The 12330-nt window shown below is 38.9% G+C and overlaps 1 protein-coding gene across 1 annotated transcript in view; it reads left to right on the top strand.

Annotated features, from left to right (window-relative positions):
* Positions 1 to 200: 200 nt before the first annotated feature.
* Positions 201 to 12330, top strand: part of LOC100296627 (ATP-dependent translocase ABCB1) — a 71039-nt gene continuing 58909 nt past the window's right edge. Inside the window, 4 exon segments of the mRNA XM_024991019.2 lie at positions 201 to 254; positions 2549 to 2737; positions 3136 to 3307; positions 11959 to 12083. Of these exon segments, the coding sequence (XP_024846787.1) occupies positions 247 to 254; positions 2549 to 2737; positions 3136 to 3307; positions 11959 to 12083 (494 nt within the window). The 5' untranslated portion in view covers positions 201 to 246.

Here is a 12330-nt window from a genome sequence, read left to right as displayed (position 1 = left end):
CATGCCTGCTCCAGAGCGTGAGGGCTTAGTTGTCATGCACAGCATATGGGATCTTACTTCCTTGACCAGGGATTGAACCCACGTCCCCTGCATTGGAAGGCAGATTATTAATACTGGACTGTGGAGGAAGTTCTATTTATATGCATATTTTTAATGGAAAATAAAGAGACATAACAGGGTATGTTTGTTTTGAGGTGAACTAGTACTATAGACGGAACAGAGTATGGCAAGAAGCTGGAGAAGGAAATGACCACGTAAGTAGACATTTTTCTACTATTGTTAAGTCTTTCTGTCTTAATCCAATTGTAATGTGGTTAAAATTTTTGCACTATTATAATAAAGATTCCGAGTTTGGAGGGGAGCAACATCATTGTTCGTTTTTTAGGAGGATACAATGTAGGTTTTTTTCTTAAAAGAATTTGCTGCATAAGACACTCTAAGGTGAAGGCTGAGCCTGGATCAGACTGATGTATGCGTTGGTAAATATAGAATATCATCTGCAGGGAAATTAGAGGGGTTCAAAGTGAGCTTGTTTAAAATGCAGTTAAGAATCACATTATTTGCAATGGCTTTGTATTATTAGTTTCCTTCTTGGCTGGCTTTAGTCATGATATAATGAGATCAGTTAACAGGATTTTTTAAAATATAGCATCTTATTCTGAACAAGGAAACAAGGCATTCAGAATAAATATAGCCCTTTTAACCTTAATTCACTTTGGAAGCTTTCATTAATGATTTACTTACCTTGAAGTTTGCTCTCAGAACAGCTTATAAAACATGTCCAAAGGTATGAGTTGGTGATTCACAAGAAAATGATTGCACATTATCCTGTAATCCTAATCCTAATCCTACTCTAGAAGGTTTGAAGAAAATGGACATATTTGACCATATTTTGAAAGTTGAGAAGCAAACACCTCCAGATACTCTTATGGAGAGGCACTTTTTTAATATTGATGAAAAACAGTGTCTTATAACCATCTTGAAAGTGAAAGTTTCTCAGTCATGTCCAACTCTTTGTGACCCCATGGGCTGTAACCTGCCAGGCTCCTCTGTCCATGGAATTCTCCAGGCCAGAACACTGGAGTGGGTAGCTGTTAGCTTCTCCAGGGAATCTTCCCAACCCAGGGATCGAACCCAGGTCTCCCGCATAGCAGGTGGATTCTTTACCACTTGAACCGCCCGGGGAGCTGGTAATCATCTTATAAATGCTTAAATACAGGTATTTTTTCCTGAGTAAACGTAGACTGGTGGCTTACAATATTTTAGCTCATTTTCAAAGCACACGTTCCACTTGTTAAATGAGGCATCTTTTTAGCTATCTCTTGCTGCATCATTAACACTTGGATAATAAATACTGAGTTATCTATTAACTAAAATTTAGTATTCTAATTCTATCTTCCCTGATAAATACTTTGTACATTACCGGGTATAATTGGGGAAGATAACGTTTACATCAGGCTGAGCATTGACATCAGCAACTATCTGATTATTACATCACCATTTTTATAGTTTTTGCATGATTCATACAAGTTTTTTCTTTGAGGGTGGCAAGTTGTGAATTTTTAAAAGTGGGAATATTGGAATCCTGTATTTCATTTTTGAATGTTTGTTTTTACCTAAAAAGTAATTGCTTAGTGAAGCACATGAGTTGTTCACTTTTTTCTGTATGAAGACTCAGATAAGGAAATACAAATTTGGCATTTCTAGTTGATCAAGGGTCTGGTTTTAGAAGATGCTCATTCTTTTTATCATTAGAATTTAAACTAGGGGCCTGCTACTTGGTTCATTAAGCATTTCAGGATAACTCATGATGGCCAGTTGGGCAGATGGTATAAAAACATTTTTTGTTCTCAGTTGTCTCTTGGCAGATTAATAACCCAAAAGGTCAGGTGACCATCTCCGTCTCTTGGTTTCACTTTCTGGCAAGTTCTGTCCCTTCTTTCCATTCCCCAGTGTGCAGAAACCATCCCAGTGTTCATCAGCTGATACCGGGGTAATCCAGGTGTGCGGATGACACTGGTAGACCTCACCTAATGCTGTGATGCTTTTAGGCACCACTCACGTCTTTCACAATAACTGGCGTTCTCTCCATGCTAATTGCGTGCCAGGCACAGAGGCAAGTGTTTTTATATATTACTGTGTCACAGTTCTTTTTCTTGGCCATCGTACGAGGCATACGGGATCTTAGTTCCCCAATCAGGGATTGAACCCATGCCCTTGGCAATGAAAGCATGGAGTCTTAAGCTGGACCGCAGGGAAGTCCCACTGTGTTACAGTTCTTATCTCCATTTTGCCAGTTAGAAAACTGGGAGTTGGAAAGGTGAAGTCAGCCTGTATAGCAGTTAAGAACTGGGATTTGAGCCAAAACAGTAAGCACACTCTTCACCACGACATTCTACCAGGGTGGCCGTAGTTGGATGCTGACCATCAGCTCTGCTTTGAAGGAGGGCAAGATTGCCAGATGACTGAAAGGCAGGGCGGGTGGTCTGCTGGGGACAGTGCATGGATGAGAAAGTGGCGTGTGTGCAGCTTTCTTGTTGCTTTTCAGGTACGCCTACTATTACTCTGGAATTGGTGCTGGCGTGCTTATTGCCGCTTACATCCAGGTCTCGTTCTGGTGTCTGGCCGCTGGAAGACAAGTACACAGAATCAGAAAACAGTTTTTTCATGCCATCATGCAACAGGAGATAGGCTGGTTTGACGTGCATGACGGAGAACTTAACACCCGCCTCACAAAGTAAGTACCTGGGTGTGTGTTGAACTCTGATGTGTGCTTCTTATTCTTTTAAAATGGAAGTGAGGTCATAAAATCTGAAAGTAATTCTGAAACTAAAGTCCTTCTGAGTCTTGATCGTGCCTCATGCGTCTTTTCGTTCCCAGAACCCTGACAGGGCATGAAGAGGTCCCGCATGACTGGTAGTGAATGAGGGGTTGGACTTGCCAGACCCAAGACATCTTGTGGGAGTGAGCATTAGGGCGGTGACATGATACTTGCTGGGGATGTTCCTGAGCAAAATCCTAGATGTAAACTGATTTACCCCACACTGAGACAAACAAACAAACACTCAACTAGCTTCAGGAAAAAAGTTCTGGTGTTCATAATCCTGATGTTTATTTCTAACACTGTTCTTTCAGTGACATCTCCAAAATTAATGAAGGAATTGGTGACAAAATCGGAATGTTCTTTCAGGCAATGGCAACATTCTTCACCGGTTTTATAATAGGATTTACAGAAGGTTGGAAGCTCACCCTTGTGATTCTGGCCATCAGTCCTGTTCTTGGCCTGTCAGCTGCTGTCTGGGCAAAGGTAGGTGTGAAGCCTATGAATCCAGGCTATTAAACTGTCTCCACCCTCAAAAAACACTCCACAACTCCTCCAGTAGAAGGCTGTTTTTGTTACATTGATGACCCTGACACTGACGATGACGTTAAATCTTCTGATAAATCTTGGTGTTAAATCTGTTCACAATCAGTGGGAATAGGCAGTTGTGAGCTCACTGAGTTGTCCCCACCCAGACTCTGTGCTGTTACTGGGGGAAGGGAAAGATGGAGCTCTCCCATCTCCTTCTCTGCCTTCATGCAAAAGGCATGCTCGACTCTCAGAGAGCTGTGTTCTCGGTAGATAGTTCCCTGTTCACAAGTAGAGCTTCAAGTTCAGTGACTAACACGTAAGTCCCACTCAGTTACCATTACTGATGTCAGTGTTTTTGTAGATTTTATTTATTTTGTTGGCAGAACAGTTTTGTCAGCATTATAAATGGCTTTGTGTTTATACATACTTAAGTCCATTGGTGTGAAGACAGTTTTTTAAAAAGAGGTTTTTTCTAGCCCCTTATGCATGTACCTCTGAGGTCTGTGGTTCCCTCTTTGTCACGAAAGCAAAGCAATGCAAATGGCCCTCCCCACCTCCGCAGGGAGGCCTTTCTCTTGAGACTGGGTGTGGTGTTCATTCTAAATTGATTTCCTGTAAGTGTAGGTGGCCATGGAGAGATTGGCCTGGTATGTAGTTTCTTAGAGAAAAAGAGAAATGAGAGACAGCACTACACATTCACATGGCAAAAGGATGTAGAATAACGGAGGGCCAAGCAAACCGAAGCCTAACACAAAACAAATCAGGCTGTATTAAGAAATTAAAAAATTTAACCCTGTGGGATGGATATTGTTTTCTGTTATAAATGGTAACTGCCATTTTTTAAAGTATCTACTGTGTCAGGGAAATACATATTTTTTCTCTTTTTTAAAAAAATTTGTTGACATGCAGTTAGTTTACAGTGTTGTGTTAATTTCTGCTGCTCAGCAAAGTAATGCAGATATACATATATATACATTATTTTTCATATTCTTTTCCATTATGGTTTATCACAGGCTATTGAATACCATTTCCTGTGCTATACAGTAGGACCTTGTTACCCAGATTCCACTTTTTTTAGGTTAAAAAATCCCAGGAAATTTCAGAGTATAAAATAACAACATATCTTAATCTCCCCCCAAATTAGTAAATGTTAGTTACACTTTTTGCAATATTTAGCTATAATATTTTCTACATGTGAACTAGAAGTTTGTAGAATATTACAGAATATTTTCCCCCTCGTTCCATCATATTATCTTCTTCTTCAAAGGCATGAAATACATGTTGTAAAGTTTAGACATTATCTCATTTAACAGAGGAAGAAATTGAAGTTCTGAGAACTCTTATTAATTTATTGTTCAGATTAACACAATGTTTGAATGGTGTTCTTGGTGGCTAAACTGCATCTCTGTTGAAATATTTGGCAAAAGCCTTTGTGTTAATTGATTTTTCTGTTTACTAGTATTTAGGCAAGTCAGGTGGCAGATTCTTCATATCAGTATTTGCTGAAAAACTGTTCTAAAATATATTGATGTTTGTTCTAGTTAAGTTAGGGGGAAAAGCAGTAAGTTAATCTTTTGATAATTAATTGTGCATTACTTCAGATACTATTTAATATTTTCTTTAAAAAAATTTTTAATATAAATTTATTTATTTTAATTGGAGGCTAATTACTTTACAATATTGTTTGGTTTTGTCGTACATTGACATGAATCCGCCATGAGTGTACATGTGTTCCCTCCCCATCCTGAGCCCCCCTCCCACCTCCCTCCCCATACCATCCCTCTGGGTCATCCCAGTGCACCAGCCCCGAGCTCCCTGTATCATACATTGAACCTGGACTGGCGATTCATTTCACATATGATAATATACATGTTTCAATGCCATCCTTCCAAATCATCCCACCCTCTCCCTCTCCCACAGAGTCCAAAAGACTGTTCTATACATCTGTGTCTCTTTTGCAGTCTCACATACAGTGTTATAGTTACCATCTTTCTAAATTCCATATATATGCATTAGTACACTGTATTGGTGTTTTTCTTTCTGGCTTACCTCACTCTGTATAATAGGCTCCAGTTTCATCCACCTCATTAGAACTGATTCAAATGTATTCTTTGTAATAGCTGAGTAATATTCCATTGTGTATATGTACCGCAGCTTTCTTATCCATTCGTCTGCTGATGGACATCTAGGTTAATGATCTGATTGTCAGTCTTACTAAAAAAGAAATGAGGCCTGGTGGAGGAAGCTGCTTTGTCCTTGTGGTTCTGAGGCTCTCTTCTGTAACTCAGAGGCACCAGGGCAAGAAGGCAGACCAGGAAGAGGCTTGGCCCCAGCAAGCTTCCTACTCCAGAAAGCCTCTTTTGATCTTTGCATGCAATTCTCTAACCCCGCCCAGAGATACTGGGTCCGCTAGGGGGCAAAGGGAGGGAAAACTACCATATCCTACTCCTACTGAGGTGGTCCAACCTTAAGAACACTTTCACTCCCTCAGGTAGCAGAAGCAGAGGCCCCAGCAACTGCAGACAAACCATGCTGACGAAAGTAATACCACAAACACTCTGAATGTAAAACTGCTGCTTGGCCCATAACTCACAGAAGTAGGTTAAGAAAGTGAAAGTGAAAGTGAAGTCGCTCAGTCCTGTCCCATTCTTTGCGACCCCGTGGAGTGTAGCCTACCAGGCTCCTCTGTCCATGGGATTCTCCAGGCAAGAATACTGGAGTGGGTTGCCATTTCCTTCTCTAGTAGGTTAAGAATTATATGCTAAATCCCCAAAGGGTAACAGCTTGCTAAAATAAAAGACTTTAAATAGGACCCAGAGTCTCCTAACATAATAGACACCACGCCCAGAATATAGTTAAAAAAAGACCACTTGTCATACCACGAAAATCACAACTTGAATGAGAAAAAAACACTTAACTGACAAGTGCTGATACAATTCCTATGTCAGTATTGTTTGGCATGGATTTTGGAATAGTCACCAGAAAAATGCTTCACTAATCAATTACAAATTATCCTAAAACAAAAGGAAATAGAAAATATCAGCAGTGAAAAAGAAATTAAGAAAAAAGGACAGAATGGAATTAGATAACTGAAAGGTACAGCCGTAGAACAGAAGTCACGATGGAGGGGCTACTCTTGTTGAGTGGAGAGGACGGGATAGAGTCAGTGGACTGGAAATAGAACAATACAAGTCGCCCAGCACGAAACAGAAAATGAAAAGAGCCTCAGGGACCTGTGGGACAGTAGTACGATATAGAACATTTGTGACCACCAGAGTCCCAAAAGAAAGGAGAGAAGTGAGGCTAAAGGAATATTGGAAGAAATAATTGCTGAGAATGTGCAAGGTTTGTGAAAGACAAATCTTCAGGTCCGAGAAGCTAACCTAACCTCAAACAGGATAAACCCAAAGAAATCCATGCTAAAGCACATCATAGTTAAATCATTGAAAACTAAAGACAAAGAGAAAAGTTGAAATTGGCTAAAGATGAACAGCACATTACCTACAGGGAACACCAATTTGAATGACAATATATTTCTTATCTGAAACCATAAAGACCAGAAAGAAGTGGCAAATTATTTTTCAAGTGCTTAAAGAAAAGACCTGTCAACTGTGGATACTTGGTTAAAGTATTTTTTAGGAATGATGGGGGAGATAAAAACATTCCCAGATCATGGAAGACTATAGAGGAACTTTCCATTAGCATACCTCCTATTAAAAACTGGCTAAATGAAATTCTTCAAACAGAAGGAAAGTGATACAAGGCATATTGGAGCATCAGGAAGGGAAAAGGAACAACAGAAAGAGCAGGAATTTGGGCCTCTCTTTTCCCAGGAGATTTCTAAATCATATTTGGTGATTGAACCCAGAATTATAAGTGGTAAAATGTTGATACCAGTAGATTTTTATGTCACCTATGAATATTGTGATATCCAGAACAACTAAGATGAAATAGTGGTTAAAGAAATCTATTCTGTAAGTCCTGAGCTCCTGAAAAAGAATTCTCCAGGCACAGGCAACTTCTACTGGAAAAATTTACTGGACATTTAAAGAGGAATTGACACCAATTTTATACAACCTCCCCTAGAAGAAAGAAGACTTTATCTGCTTTCCCCCCAAAGCGGGAACTCTTACTCTGTGAAAACCATGTAAAGGAGATGAAAAAACAAGCTAAAAGCTGGGAAAAAAGTAACATGCAAGTCGTATATCTGACAAAGGATTAGTCTTTATCTAATATATAAGGAATTCTCAAAATTTGATAGTTAAAAAAAAAATCATCAAAACTACTATTTAATAGAAATACCTGTAATCACTTTTTAAAATCAAGATGCATATTAGAATTATCTTGGAATTTTTTGAAAAATACCAATGCTCAGGTATTGCTTTTTTCCTCCAGAGTTCCAGATATGTTTCTTTTCTTTTCTTTTTTTTTTTTTAAGCAACCATGTTTCAAAACCACTGGACTGTATAATCTTTAATTTTATTCAGTTTGTTTCATTTTCTATTTCTTACTCAGTGCTGGCATTTCATTTAGTTTATCTTTTCCAATTTCTCCATCTCTCTCTTTTTTTGATGTTCTTTCTCAAGCCTTTTTCGGCATAGTAGAAAAGCTTTTGTCTACATATATATAAATAGTATGGATAATATATATTTTTTAGAAAACTTACAAACTTTTGCCTAATTGAAAAAATTTATGACATTTTGATTTTACTTGTTTGACATAGTATAAATAGAATACTAGATTTCTAACTAAAAAATAAATATGCCACAAGCAACAAAGGTTTACCGTATAGCACAGGGAACTATAGTCAATATCCTGTAATAACCTGTAATGGAAAATAATCTGAAAAATAATGTGTATTTATGTATAACTGCATCACCTTGCTGTGCACCTGAGACACTGAAGTCAGCTATATTCAATAATATATATATATATATTAAGGAAAAAAACAACCCAAATGAACCAGTTAGGGATGGGCAGGAGAGAGAAACAAACATCATCAGAGAGGTTATACAGGTGGCAGGTCAGCACATGAAAGGTTGTTTAACAGTGTTAGTTGTCAGTGAAAAGCAAATTAAACTTCAATGAGATACCATTATACATCTACCAGAATGGCTAAAATAAAAGTGAAACCCCAAATGCTGCTGAGATGCAGAGAACCAGGGTCACTCATTATTGGTGGGAGTGTAAAATGGTATTCAGCCTGAAAAAATAGTCTGCGATTTCTTATAAAACTAAACATGCAGTTACCGTACAGTCCAGCAGTTGTATTGGACATTTATCTAAGAGAGACTATGTTCGTGTATTCACTCAATCTGTATTCAGGTGTTCATAGCAGCTGTATCGGTAATAGCCCCAAACTGAAACAACCCCCGACACTCTTGAATAGGTTACTGGTTGAGCAGCTGTGGTACATCCAGTGATAAAAGGAAAGCAGTACTGATCACACACAGCCTGGATGAGTCTCTAGAGATCTGTACTTGATGAAAAAGGCCAGTCCCGAAAGGTCACATACGTTATGCTCCATTTATATAATATTTTTGAAATGACAAAATAACAGGCAGAACAGTTTAGTGGTTTTCAGGTGTTAGGGATGGTGTGGAGGGGAGAAACGAGGAGTAGGAAAGGAGGTGGCTGTGACTACAGAAGGCAGGACTGAGGGATCCTTGTGATGGAATTGTTCTGTATTGTGATCGTCGTCACGTGAATCTAACAGGATAACATTGCTTGGAACTAACATCACTTCATGGGAAATAGATGGAGAAACAATGGAAACAGTGTCAGACTTTCTTTTGTTGGGCTCCAAAATCACTGCAGATGGTGACTGCAGCCATGAAATTAAAAGACGCTTACTCCTTGGAAGGACAGTTATGACCAACCTAGATAGCATATTCAAAAGCAGAGGCATTACTTTGCCAACAAAGGTCCATTTAGTCAAGGCTATGGTTTTTCCAGTGGTCATGTATGGATGCGAGAATTGGACTGTGAAGAAAGCTGAGCACTGAAGAATTGATGCTTTTGAACTGTGGTGTTGGAGAAGACTCTTGAGAGTCTCTTGGACTGCAAGGAGATCCAACCAGTCCATTCTAAAGGAGATCAGTCCTGGGATTTCTTTGGAAGGAATGATGCTAAAGCTGAAACTCCAGTACTTTGGCCACCTCGTGTGAAGACTTGAATCACTGGAAAAGAACCTGATGCTGGGAGGGATTGGAGGCAGGAGAAGGGGACGACAGAGGATGAGATGGCTGGATGGCATCACCGACTGGATAGACGTGAGTTTGAGTGAACTCTGGGAGATGGTGATGGACAGGGAGGCCTGGCATGCTGCGATTCATGGGGTCGCAAAGAGTTGGACACGACTGAACTGAACTGAACACACACTCATGAGTGCATGTAAAACTGGTAAATCTGAATAACGTTGAATTAATGCTAAGTGTTAAATTTTTGGCTGGGATCTTGTTCTGAAGAGATCTTGGAGATGTTGTTTGGGGAACACCAGATAAAGGGTTTATGGGATGTGACTGTCTTCCTTAGTGTCTTCTTTTGTGTCTACACTGTCTGCCTTTGTGTCTACAATTATCTCAGAATACCAAGTTAAAAAAAATAGAGCATGTATAAATTATCCCAAACAAAATGAAATAAAAACCTACACTGAGCACTGGACAAAAGGGACAAAGATGAAGGCCAAAACATCTGTCATGGTCAAAACTATTGCTTCTGAATGTATTAGTTTGAACAATATAAAGTGGCCTGTGTTGGCTTTTAACTTAAGAGGAATAACAATTTCATGTGTCTGGCACTAGTACAATTAGGCTTTGTTAAAAAAAATTAGCGGCCTTTGGAAGAAGGGATGAGTTAGTGAAATTTGATATCGTTTGGGTGGGTGATTGTAATATCAGAAGTATCAGCATTCTGTTATTTTATATTAGAGGAATAGTAAAGTTGACTTTTAACATTCCTGAGAGTTTTTGAAAGTGTTTTTTTTCTTTCAATAGACATGATCTATTAAAAAACAAAACACTTCATGAACATTCTACTGTATTCTTGCCTAAGGATATGCTTATCATTATGGAAGGTCATAGAGAAGCCAGGTTTACTGAATCAGTTGGAATGGTACTTGATATTTCAACAATAAATTAGAATAGCATGTTTTGAAACTCCTCAGTCAAAAATAGTTCTGCTAATCTTCTGTTGTCAGCTGCTTCTGGTGTGGTTGATGGTTGAGGTTTTCAACAAGAGCAGAGAAACAGAGCTAAACTGTATTGTATGCACCTCTTGCCTTATGCAGACCTGTTTGTTCAGGGATGACAGTGATCTCCCTGGGTCAGGCCCAGCGCTGTGAGCAGTTCTGGCAGATGTGATAGGGCAGCCCTAGGCAGGTCATTTTGAGAGGTCAGGAAGGTCTAGAGCATCAGTGGGTTGTTGTTTGGGTACCAAAGAAGAAGGTGCATAGAGTACAACATCTGCACATAGAACCTGGTTAGTAAAGGCTCGTTTGCCTTCACCCACCCGTTCTTACATCTGTCGTAGCTCCTTTTACTTTCGCACAAGCAGAGGAAGAAATGCACTCTTAAAATCAAAACAGCTTTGAACTTTTTATGACAAGAAGGAATAGGCTGTTATTACTTATACAAATGCTATAAATTATTTATTGAAAGAGGATAATATATTTACTCAGAATTTGATTTGAATTCTTGTGTGCAATATTTAGATGGCTGACTAGTCAAGCATTTCAGGTAAAAATAGTGGTTCTTTGCCCATGCCAGTTGATTCCATTTTAATCACAAAGCCCTCTAGGATTCCACACATATCAGTGGCTGGTTTTAGAGAGAGATTGCCTCCGGTGGCCGTTGATTCATGCTGTGAAGCCTTAAATCCTGGATATTTCACTTACTAGCAAATGACTTGACCTCTTTCTCGTTCCATTTCCTCATGTATTGAGGGGGGAAAATAATGCCTACTTCTTGGTACAATTGAGAAGAATCGGTGAAGGAGATCCTGTGTATATAAAGGACCCAGTACTGTTCCTTCCAGAGAACAGATGCTCAGGGCCCAAACAGAAAAATCAAAGCGCGTCCATGAAAGAGACCTCCACGGTGGCCCAATGTCATGCTCAGAAGCCCTGGTAGAAGGAGCTCTGCTTCCCTGCCATTGGAAACCTCCTCGAGGTCCTGTCACTGCACAGGGCTGGGTCCCCTGTGTTCTCCTGGCCTCCTACTTTGGCATTTCTGAACCAGAGTATAATTAGCAACTGCTATGTTGAGTACACCTATTTTTTTTGATATACTGCCCCATTTTCTGTATTTATTGATGTTTAGCATATACACTTCTTTTTAAAATGTAAAATCTCCCCCAAAGGCCCAGATTTATTTATTTGTATGAGAATCCATGGAGTATAGTGAGAAAGTTGAAATTTTACTTTATTATATACCATCTCAGTCCAAAAAGAAATGGCTACAATATGTATACTAAAAAATAGGGCTTCATAACAAAAGACGAGTAAAACATTTATATACAGTACAGTATACTATGTATCAGCAGCATTTGTGTACAAAAGGTAAAATTGTTAAAAAATTTAAATTATCTGCAATTGCATTTTTAAACAGATACTGTCTTCATTTACTGATAAAGAACTTTTGGCATATGCAAAAGCTGGAGCAGTAGCTGAAGAGGTCTTAGCAGCTATTAGAACTGTGACTGCATTTGGAGGACAAAAGAAAGAACTTGAAAGGTTTGAGTCTCCTTTTTTAAGTTGGTAGAGATGTTAAATTCTGTCATCTTAAATGCCCTCAGGTTGCTGGTGATGATTCTAAGGGTATTCTCTGATGTTTCCTTAAACAGCTTCTTGGCTATATTATAGCATAGTTAATATTCTGGAAAAGTTGTGATTCTAATTGTTGTAATTTTCTTATATCTGCTAATTCAAAGTGTTTTCTAGAGTCTCCTAGGTGGGTAGTGAGATAAAATAGTTTCTTAAG

The sequence above is a fragment of the Bos taurus genome, chromosome 4 (assembly GCF_002263795.3).
Source record: "Bos taurus isolate L1 Dominette 01449 registration number 42190680 breed Hereford chromosome 4, ARS-UCD2.0, whole genome shotgun sequence".
Taxonomy (NCBI): domain Eukaryota; kingdom Metazoa; phylum Chordata; class Mammalia; order Artiodactyla; family Bovidae; genus Bos; species Bos taurus.
This window is presented reverse-complemented; position numbering and strand designations above follow the sequence as displayed.